The sequence below is a fragment of the Lichenostomus cassidix genome, chromosome 7, assembly GCF_008360975.1.
Source record: "Lichenostomus cassidix isolate B80296 chromosome 7, HeHo_3.0, whole genome shotgun sequence".
Classification (NCBI taxonomy): Eukaryota; Metazoa; Chordata; class Aves; order Passeriformes; family Meliphagidae; genus Lichenostomus; species Lichenostomus cassidix.
This window is the reverse complement of record NC_139488.1, coordinates 27,450,358-27,465,140: the sequence shown is the minus strand read 5'-3', so window position 1 is coordinate 27,465,140 and position 14,783 is coordinate 27,450,358. Positions and strand designations below refer to the sequence as shown.

Here is a 14,783-nt window from a genome sequence, read left to right as displayed (position 1 = left end):
CCTCACACCACCACACTGCCCAGTGCTGCCCAGCACTCCCAGTGCCCAGATATCCCAGCCACAGGTGGTGGAACTCATCCTGCATGCTCTGGCTCTTCCTAAGCCACCACCAGCTGTGGTCATTCGTCCAGTGGGGAAGAAGCTGAAAAAGGCTGATTAATGATAAAAATATTTGTCTTTTTAAAATTTATTTCTAGTTCAAAGTGAATCGCAACTTCCTGCCCCTCCCTCTCCCCTCCTGCAAAGACAGAAGTACCTCCAGATTAACATTTTTTTTTGCTTAAGCATCGGAAGTGTAAGACATTTCAACTGCTGCTGATACAGATTTTATAGTGATGACTGTCAGAGAGAGATTGTTTGTGCAACTCCTCAAGGAGCAAAAAGGAAAAATCCCTCCTACAAATGCAGATAAACTCTTGGAATGTAAACAGGTAATATACACAATTACTGCATTACCAGAATTATTATGCATTTAGTATTACGCATTTCTCAAAACAGTTGAATGTAACACTTTACAACACATATTTGGTACAACCCAATCATAACTGGAAGGGAGACTGTGTACCCTATAAGAGTAACCATCTATTCCTATAGGACAATCATTCCTGCCATAACTTACAGATATATTTGACAGTATTGATCCGAAGGAGGGTTTTAGTCTAATTTCACCCATGCTCTGCTGATTTTTGATCAGTGTGGCTTAATTCACTCAATACATTTTTACAAAGTTATGTAAACAGATCTGATTTAAAGCCCAGAGAGGTTTAAATGAAATTAACAGATCTGGACTGGTCAACGTTAAAGTCTTCATTAACTCAGATACCTTATTTATCCCTGAGCACCTTAAAACTGTTCCCCCCAAATCTCAGTCAAGAACATGTAACTATTTCACAAGAATGTAAAACTGCATTTGAATAAATCCTTGTCTTATAAATCCCATTTTCCTATACTGATTTAAACAAAACATAACAAACCAAACCCAAACCAAACCATGTCCCCTCCCCTTTGCTTTTTACATGTACTGCAATACCAGAACAAAAATTTCACCCTAACAAACAACATCACCTACAGACACACTACAGACTACAAAAATATTGCATAGGAGTGTCAGTGGGCATAGTCTCCCAACATGAGAGAAAATGCTAAGTTTTCTTTAAAACATTATGGCAACATTCTAATTTATTTTTCTTTTAAAAATCAAGTGGTTTCACTTTATTTCAAAATTGTACAAAATGGCCATGGCTGTTTGTAAAAAAAAAAGTCTCTGTCTTGAGAATATGTGAAGTCTCAGGTGCATCAACAAAAGACCTGGAACCATTCACAGTGCAGCGGAAAGCTTCTTTTGAGGCAGAAACTACAATTCATCCTTCTTCTTTCCTACTCTTTCATGATCTCTTTCTCTCAGGGTTCGCATGAAAGTGGTGAATCCAGACTCCTGGTTTTGAAGGAAGAAAAATATGGGTCATATTTTTACGAATAAAGCAAAACAAGGCATCAATAGCACTTTGAGCTTCTGTATCCCTGAAGAATATAAACTAAGGAGCAGTCGTTTAGTTTCTGTACCCCATGGCAGAATATAAACTCAGGAGCAGTTACTGCTTCTGCATTGCCTCATCGTGCCATGCTCTGGTCCAGTGCTGCTCCACTGCAATGCAAGGGGAAAATATCCATGCACATCTCACATATCAACCTTGGAAGAGATGGGACACAAAGAAAAAGGCCCTAAAACTTTTTGTTGAAAGCACTCAAAAGGCATTTTCAAGCTGCCTTTGTATGCTTTTTGTGTCATTTTAAAAGCACTTACTGGATTGTTTGTTGACTATATACACATTTGCCACTCATCCTCTAACAGTTTTGATGACAGTTTTCTTTCTTTTCCAAACATTCCAATGAGGTAATTCCCTTTTTTTTTTGATATTACTATTAAAATTATTATCAAAAATTTCAAACCTGGTTGTCTAGATGCCAATCTCTGTATTTCAACAACTTATGATTTCAGATTATCTAAGGCTGTTGAATGCCAGCAGTTTCCTTTTCCAAGGAAAGCTGTGAACACAGCTCTCAGGCATTTCCAGAAGGCTTGGATGGGTGGAGGTATGAACACCTGTGCTGGAGTACACTGCCTACTGGTAACCCAACACTGCAGTTTGCTGGGCAAGTAACACTGCTCCCACACAATTTGACCATTTTTACATTTAAACAATCAAAGAGCACACCACTCAAAACTGGCAGTGAAGAGGGAAAATACCAAAGGTAGAGAGCAACTAACATAAGCAAAAGACTTAAAACTATGTCAGGGAACAACAAAACAAATAAAGCAAAACCAAACCACAAGGCTGGGAAGCTTTTAGAAGACTAAACAACAAAACACTTTTCTGGAACTATTCACTGATCTTCCACTGAAAATAAATGAAGTGAGGAGCTTTGGCCATTTGTCACCTGGAGACAACTAGCAATCAACAGCCTCCATGAAAGGCACTGTGCAAAGCACTGCCTCCAGCATTCCCATTGTCAGAGATAACAAACCCTAATTCAGTGCTGCACAAGCAGAAGACCGTAGGTCCCCAAAGAGGTGGAAGGGGAACAGAGCAGCCGACAGCAGAGAGATGTTCCTGTTGGGTAATTTTTACCCAAGAAAGGGTTGGCTGCACATAGGGGATTTGTTAGTCCACTTTCCAGAGTATGGATTAATGTCTCCCAGCTGCTGTGGCCTCAGAGCACTCCTGTATTGGATATAAATTCTTTTAATTAGTCACCACGGATCCTTCCTTTCATACATCATTTCTGTAAGTATGGTTTAGAGATGCAAAAACTGTGACTGAAATCTTACTTCAATTGTTGGCTACTGCACCCATCTTTTAAGAAAAGATCCAGAATTGGAACTGAACACAGTATCCATAACAATGGCTGGATCAGCACACAAAATGGTAATTACTGGGGTCCATGTATGCTGAATGAAACTGGGAGAAGCTCTATGAAGACTTCCCCAAGATCCTGACTAACAGAGAACCTCAGAACCTGGCTTTTTAAATTCATGCTTCTATATAATTTTCTGAGCTCTAATAGAAGCAGTAACTTTTAGGCAAAAATCTTTTCTCAAAATCACTGGATGGCTCAAAGACCCCAAGTTTTTCTTGCAGACCCCCAGGCAATCAATGGCTGCTGAGGAGTGACCTCCCTCTAGGAGGTTATGACAAAGAAGGCCCACAAATAATTGAATTGCTTCCTTATTTTCAGCTACTTTACAACCACTGAAGGCATTCTGCCATTTCTGCCCCCATTTCTTGCACTCACAGCATATAATTAGTTGGCCACAGCAGGACAAAAGAATGAAACTTCAGCCCAGGGGTAGAGTGCACGATTTTTCTTCCCATCCTGAGTGCCAGGAGTGAATCTGATTCAGGGCAAATGAGATATTTACTTTCCCCTAGTCTCCAAAGGACAGCTTTGTCCTGGCTGTAAAACCAATGGTCTGACACCATTTGGCAGCCTGGTGAACCTGTAACACGTTTGCAGTGTCCGTGTGATCCAGAATTGACAGGAGTATGTCCTGTATTTTCTGGCATTTCTGCCAGCAGCACATGCAATAAACCCTTCCCTTTCACTCAGTCCAAATTCACTCACAGACGTAAGCTTAAAGAATAAAATATACAAAGAGCATTACCAAATCTAATCCTTTTTCCTCTTCTCATGTTTCTAAAAATAGACCAAGTGTGTTCCTAATGCAGAGATGTACAGGGGTGTGGTACTCAATGATTCATCCATGTAAGACAGCAACAGAGGCAGTTCAACATTCTTCCAGCATGGTAAAAATTTACCCCGCAGTTTTCATTTGCAGGACAGGCAGAGGACACTTTCCTCCCTGTACCAGGTGATGATTCTTGCTTTCACTTACCCCTCGATCTCCTGTATATTTTTCCACAAATTTCCCATAGTTGTAATAGTTGAAGGTAGGGTAGCCATCAACCCCCTCCTGCTTACACAGGTCGTGATTCTGTCCTTTGGCACAGTCCACTGCAGCGTAGGCGATCTGAAACACAAGAGATCACACTGAGGCAGGAGAAGACAAAGCAAGAGTCCATTTCATGATGATGCTGCTGCAGCTTAGCCTCAGCACTTGAGAGAGACCCAAGTCTTCTGCCAAACACACAATGGCTTCTGCAAGGATTCAGCTGTGGAGGGAGAGCAGAGGGTGATCATCACCTTGCCTGTGCAGCCGCATGTTCAAGTCACAGAGCAGAAAATCACCTTCCCAGTCCAAGCAGGAAATCCAGAGGCTGGGTTAATAAAACCAAAGACAGTGGCTTTGGTGACGGTAACAACCCTCCTAACCCAACATCTTTCCTGTGGCATGGCTAATGCTTGAAAAAGCTACCAAACATGGATAGCCACTTAATGCAGGCTATTCACAGATTAATGATTTCTACTCCAGATAGCTTTTCTAAACTCCAAGCAGTTCTTCCAAGGTCAAATGGGGATGGGTGAGAGGCCAGAGCATCACCTACCACGCAGTGCGCAAAGGGATGAAGGTTGCTTGCTTACAATCTCAGCCTGGGTTTGTGTTTCCTTTCCTGTTTTTTTTCAGGACTGTACATTATATGCAGCCATTAGCAAAGTGGCCTTAATTCCTTTTGAAACCTCTAGATGCTACTGTCACACAGACAAATCCTGAACAGGAAAGAGCCTGCTGTGCTCTCAGCCTGTTGGCAGTGGAGCAACACCCTCAGTCCCTGCCTGCTTCCACACAGGCAGAGCAAGGAAGCACAGCCTCACAGCCCCAGTGCATCAGTTCTGAACATTCGAGTCCTGACTGTGAAGTATTGAGGAGGAGCTGCCCTTAACATTTCCGATGTGAAATAAAATGTGATTCATGGGCTTCTACTCAAAGCAACTGAGCCCTGTGCTGTGATTTCACCCTGACTGTTCCTGCAAGCAGCAGTTCAGGCTCTGAATGCAGGCTGCTCTCACAGGCTTCTGCCTTCAGAGCCTGAGACAGGCTCTGCTGAAGAGCAAGCAGGTTAAAGGACAATCTATGTAAAAAGCCAAAACAAATTAGAGGAACGACTTATTGCAACTGTGGGTTACAATTTATCAAGTGCTAATTTTATAGCAGACACATCTTAATTTCAAATTTCCCTTCCACAAGCCTCCTTCAAACAGCTGATGAAAATACCTTTTGCTTGCATGACTTTAGGGCTGCAATTGAACTGTTCTTCCATAATTAAAAGATCACTTAATATTCCGCAATGCCCTCCTGTTTCATGGCGACACTGTCAAAATGACAAAACCACATTATCCTAGCAGTAATTAAAGAGATTGGCAAAGCCAATTTCAGTTAATTTGTTTGGTTTGTTTTGGCTTTGAAACCTGACAAGACAATACGCACTATGATCTTGCTTGGTCTGTCTTCAGGTGGAAAGTACTAGATAAAGTGAACAGTGTTCTTACCTTAAATATCTGGTCTCTGGTTTTAAACATTAATAAGGCTATTACAGAAGCAGGACTCTTGAGAGCTGTTAAAAACATGTATGACCCTTTTTTTTTCTTCTTTGCATAAACACAAAGCCTCCTACACATTCCAGGCCAATTTAAATGAAAGGTTAGGAATACTAAACTGCAAAAGAGTTTCATCTAAGTATTTCTGTCTTCCTGACCTTAGCAGCCAGCCGAATTCTAGAGCTCTGTTGGCTACTTCTGCGTAAAGGAAGGCTTAAAATGGAGACAATCATTTATTTCATGACACAGCATGAAGGGAAAAAGAATACTAGAAATCCTGGTTCCTTTAAAACTAGGAGAATAAATCAAATAACTTTTTTTCTCACTGCTCTAAGTATCACACAGGCAGAGATTCCAGCCAGAAAAAGGGGAAGGTATGCATGTACTCATCCAGATCTTAGCTGGTTTGAGGCATGAAACTGTTGTGACTGATGACCTATCTGTTCTTAGTGTCTTGGAGATTAAGAAAATTAGTTGTCAGTACACTGGAAGGAAGATGGAAGAGAAGCCCTCTTTATTTATCTGTACCTCTGGAAACATCTAAACGGGTGCTGATTGGAGCAAGAGTCCAATTTCAAAATCCTATAGTCCAATAACAAAAGGCTTTTGTGAGAATAGCCCCCAGTGAGGAGAGGGTGCAGTGCAGGAATGCAAGTCTATAGGCCATTGTTAACCTTGTTCAGAACATCTTCACCTGCTGCCTCAGAACAGGTGGCTGGTGGACTTTAAGGAGGTGGTTTCTGGCAGAAATGCTCAGTAGTGTCCTTGAGACACAACTCTCCTCTACAGCACATGGAAACCTAAGCTGGTCCATCTGTGCATCAGTTGTACACACAAAGATCCCAATCTAAGTCTGTCCACAGCAGCCACATGAGCCCAATGCTGCGTCTGATCTAACAGGTCTAATGGCACATCTGCAATAGCATTTGGGGGATGTGCCCATGGTCTGTCCTCTCTGCAAAGCTCCTCATGCAAGCTCCCACACAGCCCCACCAGTGCTCCTGCAGACAGCATTTTGAGCCCAGCTCTTCAGAACATACGTCTGGTTATTTTTATAGCCAGTGAGAGAAGAGGAACGGCGATTTTCAAAAAGCTTGTAGCTCATACAGACGTGAACAAAATTTCATAGAGAAACATCTAATTCCCAAGACTGTATCTGAGGCTGCATTTCAATGCCTGCTGCCAACAGTGGCTGAGTAAGAGTACTTAGGAGAGCTTGAGTGATTACTTTAGAGTGGAAATGTTAAGGCAGCCTAAATATAGAGGTTGCTACCATCTCTGTGCACTCATTATCATAGCATCACAGTCCTAATTGTCTTGCCTGTCTCACAGCGGAAGATCGAATATAGTGCACTGCGAAAAGAGAAGAGTGATGCTGGAATACACTTGAAGCAAAACACACTTCTGGACTGAGGACCAATTCTCATCTCAATTCCATCAGCTCCAGACAGCTGAACTCTGAGACACACTAGAATTTCAGTAAATAGCACTGATGCCCTTTGCTTCTTTCTGTTTGTGTTTTGATGGACTGTGAATACTCAACTCCATTGCTGGTAGAGTGTGTCCTCCCAGAATGAATTCCTGCATGGCTCTACTGAAAGGCTGCAAGTAAAAAGATGCAGCCCACAAAAAGAAATGCTTTGAGTCTATGAGTCCTGGCTCAGCGCAGCAGTGATACACTGTAGAGAGAGATTCCTCTTATTCTCAGTCCTCTTATCAAGAGTCAGCTTTTCTGCTTCACTAAAGAAGGAAACTGAGTCAGGAAAAATAACAACCCAAAAAAAACCCTCTCTCAAAATGTGGTTAAAGACTACTGGAGAATATTCCTCTCAGAATTGTAACCAACAGATTAGACAGAAGTTCACTGGAGAGCACAGATTAGCAAGACCTACATGCTTTAACCTGCAAACCCACTAAGTTTATTCAACCAGAAATTGCAGATATGTATCCAGGAGCCAGGACACTTGGCATCACCTCTCATGAATTCTCTCTCATCAAGAGAGAAAAACCCCCTAAAAATCTGTGAGAGAAAGAAACACTGCTAACACTGGTCTAACATTTTTTATGTGTATATATATGTGGCTAGCACAGCTTTTTCCCATGAGAAATTTTCTTCTGTTTTATAAATAAAGATAAAGTTTGGATGTTGTTGGAATAGTGTCCCAGAACTTGGACAGTGCAGGCCTGGCCAATCAGGCCTGGGGGAAGGCTTCTGACTGACCAATCTGGGTGACTTTTGAGAACTCTATATATGTGATGAAATCAAAACAATAAAGGTCATTCCTTCATGCCACTGAGAACTGGTGCCTTCATTACTCTGCTAGCTGCTCAACAGCGACATATATATATGTCTATTAAGAAAAAATCCAGTGCAACAGCTTTCAGAAGCCAAGATTGATTTTATGGAGATTTTGATTGTTAGGGCTAAAATTTAATTTCTTGAGCTTTCCTCTAACCAGAGGGGAAAATCCACTGAAAAAACATTTCAGGGAGAAAAAGCTGTAAGTGCTATATCTGCAACATTCACAAAACTCCACGGGATTATGGATTCTCTATAACCCAAAGCTGTGCTGCCTTAGATATTGACAATACATCATTATATACAAGTCCCTTCTCCAGAGCCAATGCTGTTCAGGTCTATCACCAGCATGTTCAGTAGCTGTAGCAGGAATAGAAATGTTATCAAATGAAAAGATAATCAATCAGAGACTGTGGACCCCAGAGAAGTTTCTTGGAGTACATCCAACTTCCTTAGTTTTGTGGGTAGTTCCTCACAACTGCTATGCAGCCTATAATAATTAATAGTATCAGGTGAGTATGCATAGTAATGCATAATAATGGTAACAACAGCAACAACAATAACCCCACCAAATAAGTATGCATTTCTCCAAAGTCAGGATAGGTTAACATGAGTCAAGCAACATCTGGGACTGGAAAATACCTTTACTTGAAAAAGGAATCCCACAACAACCTGTCATGGTTTTACCAAAAAACTTGGAGCTTAACTACAGAGTTGCAAAATTAACTCTGCATGGCAATAGACCACGAGCAGTACATGAGAAGCTTGGAAGAGCTCTGAGGAAATACAACATGGCATATTTTTCAGATGAAGAGGATTGATCCCAAAAGCTGAGCTGTTGCAAAAACCAGAACTTTTCATTTAGGTGCTTCAGTAGAAGTGGAGCTATGCTGAAAATATGATGACTGATCTCCATGTGCCCCAGCTGTAACAGAAGGGTGATGCCTTATTTTGTTACTAAGTGTTAGAAGGAAAAATAAGTACTTGCAGCATAATCTAATCATACATCAGGAATCACAGTTCCCTTCCAACAGAATTATGAAACAACTTTTTACTCTTCTTACAGGTAAGAAACACAATTACATTCAATGGTTCAAAGAGATGTGTAGGAAATTGAAAGTGGGATCCCTTGACCTTCCAGGTAACTTCTCCTTTCTGTTCTTAAAGCTCTTTCTTTTTAACAGTTTGTCTCCCAGTCACCACGTGATGATATAGTAAAAATATCCCCTGCAATCCTAGTTGCTCTTCTGTTAAAATATGTACTGCCACACACTGGTTTATTGATTCAAGGAAATAAATCTCTGCTAGAGCTAATATTGACTTTTGTTATGAAAATGGAAGTGAATAGCTAACTGAATATTGATTTGAGAGAGGAATGATATTTGATAAGCTTAAAGCAAGTAAAAACAAAATTGCAGCATGGAAATAAATGCTTCCAACCAACATTTTTAAAGTATAATCAATTCCACATGACAATTACCTGATTACTAGTAAAAAGGTCTGTTGTTGCCAAACGTCTTAAAAGCACCTATAAATAAGACAGATGTGCATTCTTCCCTAGGATTACTCCACAGGTTTCTATTTCTATCACCTGTTCTGGATCTAACAGCAGTTAGGGGCTGGTCTGCTAAAGCTTGCTGCAATTCAGCTACTGCTCTCAAAGTGAAAGGCCTTGCAAATGGGAGATTCATTATTAGTTGCCCAGATGTGGCATGGCAGCATTACAGGAGCTGCAGTTCCTCAGCTGTTCCCCAAGCAGGCCTATTTGCAAAGGGGACATCCATTAGTACACCATGATGTACAGTGCTAACATCACCATATTTAATGAGTCTAATTAAAAAGAAATTCAACACATGCTTTTTAGGCTAACAGGGATCAAATTCCTTGCCAAACTAAAATATTAACTCATTTGGATAATTCTGTACAGTCATTTTGTTGGTATAATAATTTTAAACTGTGATTCACCATACACATTGGGGACCTACCAGCTTCACTGCTGTCTGGCAGCCCCCTCTAGCACCCCAGCTCACCCCATTTGCTGCACACTTTCCAGCAATCTCTGCCACAGCTGTTTCTGTGGGAACTCACTAGAACCCAGCTGTGGTGCTCTGATTTGGGTCAATGCATTTGTACAGGAACAGTCTCTCCTGTGAAAACGGGGAAGATTGGTCGAAGAGCAGCCCCTTTGCAGGAGCACCAGAGATTTGTTATCGAGAGGTTTTGAGGAGTCAAGAGCTTTCCTTCAGCAAATCCAAGCTGGAACATCACTAATCAGTTCCTTCAAGCTGACCTTTAGGATCAGCCAAAAGGCAGAATGCAGATTTTTTAAAGATTTCGTTTTCAAGAGAGACTGTGGAGCAGTTACTGAACATGCCTGAACATTCAATCTGCTCAGCAAAGTGACAACCCTCACATTTGTGTTTTCTGACATACACTGGTCACTGCCAGAACTTGAGCTGTGGGGCACTGGCCAAAGGCTTTCCCCTGGCAGCTGTGTGCAAAGACCACAGCACCTCAAGGTAAGAATGCTCCAGATGGCTTTTCCCCCCACTTTTATTCCTTTTAAATAACTGAAACCATACGCACACTGCCACTGGAGTAGCCTCTCCACTGATCTGGTCCTAGTGGCACTGAATTTCTCCAGGAAGATGGCATGACTGGAGGCTCTGGTTTGTGGGTCTCAGCATAAGCTGTGTTTTGCAGCAGCCTGGACTGCCCCAGGCCAGTGAGCAGGCTGGGAATTCCTGCTAAAACCACCAGCAGTGATGTGGCCAATGAGAGCTGACATTTGGGGCCAATGTTCCAAGCAGTGCATTTTTGAACTCCAACTCCAGCAGTGCAGATGATGAAAAAGTACAGAGCATTACACACAGCCCCGGGGGGAAGGGGGCTTCTGCGCCAAAACCACCCCCTTACAGTCGATCTGCAGAGCCAGAGACACGTATTTAACAGCTTCAAGCTCTGCTCATCTTCAAAATTCCAGTGTAAAGACTCATAGTCTCCCAAAGGATACCTTTTAAGATACCATTTATAACCAATTCAAGGCTGGAATGTTTTTGATTGTTCCTTGCCTTCTGCAGGATTGAATGTTTAATTAAAAGATGCTTCTTTTAAAAAGAAGATACAGTTTAAATACTACCATACTCTGTTAAGTGAAAAACCTTTCTCTAGGGAAAAAAAAAGGACACTACTACAGAAATGAAGTAGTGAAAAGACACCACTACTAAAAATGAGAATTAGTAATCTTGCCCTGTTTTTGAAAGAATAAATACTTTTTTCCTGTTAAGCAGTGATTTTACAGAAGTCTGAAACCCGACAGAAATGCAAATTAGTTTGAAGGCTCCAGTTTCAAACATGGGAATATGTCCTGTGCTGCTTGTGTGAACAGCAGTGTGCCCTTCTAAAGTCTAAACCAGGTTTGTTTTCTTTTCCACAGTGGCACAAACTGGCAGCAAGAAGCACCTTGGCAGGTTATAGCTGTACACAATTAAACAGGGGCTCCCAAGATAATCAACCCCTGGCACTTTCAAAAGTCATTGGGGTGGAATAACATCATTCTCCCTAACTGCACACACCTCTTTAAAACTGTACCAGCCTTAATATTCCCTACTGGCTCTCCTGTTCCAACTCATTACATTTTATATCTCCCCACTTCAGCCTTAAACTGAAGTCAAGAGTTGCAACGTCAATCACTGCTCTGCTCTTAGAGTCCATTCATAACCTGAAGTCTGAAGGAAAAGCTTCCCAGGCCTGCATTTCCTACCACCACCCTGTCCAGCTAACTGTGCCATCATTCAGATTGCTTGTTAATACATCCTGGAGCTCTAATAAGCAAGTTTCCCATTGTTTGGTACATTTGTTTCATCTCCTCTGACTGAAATTTTAATGAGTTTAGGAAAAGAGAGGCTTCATTGGGAACTACCAGAAAATTGAGAAAGCAAGGATACTTTCTCAGAGACTGTGGAAACAAAAAAGTAACCAAAAGGCAACTGAGCAAACTAATTTACAGCAGTAAGAGAACTAAAAGCTGCATGCCTATGAATCTTCTGTGTGCCAGAGGGCAGAAGTGATGGACTTCTAATTTATGCAGTCAGTGATACAAGAATGATTTGTTTCTTGTCAATCTGATGCATTTTCTGTGAGTTACAGAACAGATGAGAGGAAAGGAAAAAAAATTACAAAAATTCTTCTGTTATGGAGTACAGCTGTTACAAAATTACCTCTTCATTTAGAATATAAAACAGGATAAACTATTTTAGTTGGATGGGACCTACAAGGATTATCTAGTCCAGCTGCCTGACCAATTCAGAGCTGACCAAAAGTTAAAGCCTGTTGTTAGGACATTGTCCATATGTCCCTTCAACACTGACAGGCTCAGGGCATAGACCACCTCTCTAAGGAAGCTTGTTCCAGGGACTGATCACCCTCTTGGTAAAGAAGTGCTTCCTACTGTCCAGTCAGAACCTCCCCTGGCACAGCTTTCAACTATTCCCACGTCCTGCCACTGGATTCCAGGGAGAAGAGCTCAGTATCTCTGTCTCTGTTTCCCCTCCTGAGGAAGGTGTAGAGAGCAATTTCCATATTAAATTGTCAAATCTTTTCCTTGCCACACCTGAACACAAAGCAATTGTGAAGTTGGAACAAACTCAGAGACCAGAATGAAATACAGTTCACTGAAAGATAACAAACAAGTTCCTACCTAGTTATCTGGTTAAATCCTGGGGCTCAAGTGGTGTTATTTAAATCCTTGATCTGCATATGCTCAGTTAAAATGGTTCAGCTGATGCAAGGAAATTACCCAGTGTGATTCAGCCATCAGATGCATTTTCAAGGCCAAAGCAGCAGGGTCCTAGAAGAACATCCTAGGCTCAAGTCAGCCAACTTACAGAAATATATTGTACTTTGTGCTATGCAAGCAAGGATTAGTTATGTGATTAAGGTCTTCAGGACTGTCACACAACTTGTGGTTTCTCTACATGCACCCCAACAGCTGACAAAAATTGAAGGGGAATGGCGATGATGTGAATTATCTTTTTTTAATCCCACGATAAGAAAGAATTGTGTTTCACTTCATACAAAATAACTCTTACACAAAGACTTAAATATAAAAGACAGCAAATTAGGGAAAATGGAATAGGTTGGAAGTGTAACTCAGTTTGACCAAAGAAGATACAACCTCTATGATACAGATACGTTTCTTTTAGAGTAACAGCAATTTTATCTACAAGCCTATAAAGTACAAATTATGGAAAACAATCTTAAATATCACAGAAATAATTAACAGCAAGTTACCTTGCGATCTTCTTTAAAGACTTCAGCAGCAGTTGTGAAATGTGGAATGGCATTTTTACAGTGAGGACACCCTGTTTGACACAGGAAGAAAAAGACATTATAAACTTTAGTTGTAGGAAAGATACTGGGACAGGCTCAAGACACAAGGTGAATCAGAGAATTTGAATTAAAGATCACTCTGGACAGGAGCTCTCCTGGGGTGAGTGGGACAAAGCATGTGTGGACCATGTGTCAGCTACATGAAAGCAGGCACATGTTTAAAATCTCTCAAACTTCAAGGAGTTTAAGTGTACATTTATAGTTACATGACATATAGGGGCCACGGTGCAGGGGGCTTTTCTCTATCACCAGTCCCTAAGGGCACTTAAACACCACCAGCCACAGACAGACCATTTCCCTGCTCTGTACCTCCTGGTATTGCCATGTAGGTTATTACTGCTGTTGCCACAGATACCAGCTTCACTTGGACATGGGAATAAAGCTGTGAACAGGAAGAGGTTGGAAGTTGGAAAGGAAGTTGCTGGGAGCGTTTATAAGTGTTTGGAAAGGGCCTGTGTTAAAGCCAAACCATTGGGAACACAAGGGAGGGGAAGAGAAGCAAGTCCAGCAGGGCAGACATCTTTCACGGATGGAGAGCAGATGTCCATTCCCAGGTTAGGATGACTGCTTCTGGCCTTCCTGGAGACCTTCTTCCTGTTCACCACAAATGGGCAACCCCTGAAGAGTTTTACAGATGCAGCACACAGAAACCACAGAGCTTTGTATGGGAGATGGGCTGATACTTCTTTATACCACTGCAGGATTGAACAAAAGGCCAGCTGATCCCTTGCTTAAACATACACTGAATTAACTCAAACATTTTAAAAGAAGCCACAGAAAGGAAACTAGAACTGCTCTCAATTCAAGGTTCAGATGTGAGTGCTCTTAATTCAGAAGCTATATCTACAAATTATTGTCTGTGAATAATCTAAACTACTCACAAAACATCATTACTATACTAAGTAAGACTTTGAAAAGGAAAGTACCTGCATAGATGTAACAAATTACTTTTTTTCAAACCCAGCACAGAAGCTGATCCCAAGCAAAGACTCAGGACAGTGTTTTTTGCTTAGATGCATGTTAAAAAAGGAATGGACACAGTCAAGCCTGCGTAATCCTGGCAAGGGAGTTCATCCTGCTATTATTTCTGAACAGGAACAGAAAAATCACAAATGAGTAGCTCACAAGCACCAATTACAGCTTATGCTACTGTTGTTTACCAGTATTTTACATGATGAACAAGTGCCTGTGTTACTTTTAAGTCAGGACTGAACAAATGCCCTCTTAGGAGACTTGCAGCCACCCTCCTAAGCTATGTTCACTCTTTCAGTTGACAAGAAAAATAGTATCTGTGCATAAACACTGCACACCCTTCTCCACAAAGGAAAGGCTGAATACCCCTTTCAGTTTCACCAAAATGTAATTTCATTGCTTACATGCACTACTTTGAATTTTACAGCATTTCTTTCTTCAGAAAAGGATTTTGAAAGCACTGCAATGCCACACCTGTAAAAATACACTGAGAGTCTGTGCAGTAGCTAAGAACACCAGAAAGTCAATGGCACGTTTCCTGGGAAACTGAGGCACTTCTGTAAATCCATCTTAATGGCTTCAAACTCGTTATACAGCACGATGGCAGCTATCCTGCAGCAGCTGT

At 41.4% G+C, this 14,783-nt stretch overlaps 1 protein-coding gene across 1 annotated transcript in view; it reads right to left on the bottom strand.

Moving 5' to 3' along the window:
* Window positions 1–156: 156 nt before the first annotated feature.
* PDIA5 (protein disulfide isomerase family A member 5) overlaps window positions 157–14,783 on the bottom strand; it is a 97,466-nt gene continuing 82,839 nt past the window's right edge. The window contains exons 15-17 of the mRNA XM_085066958.1: window positions 13,088–13,158; window positions 3,896–4,030; window positions 157–1,435 (exon numbers count right to left, since the gene is read on the bottom strand). Of these exons, the coding sequence (XP_084923084.1) occupies window positions 1,355–1,435; window positions 3,896–4,030; window positions 13,088–13,158 (287 nt within the window). The 3' untranslated portion in view covers window positions 157–1,354. The remainder of the gene's footprint in view (window positions 1,436–3,895; window positions 4,031–13,087; window positions 13,159–14,783) is intronic.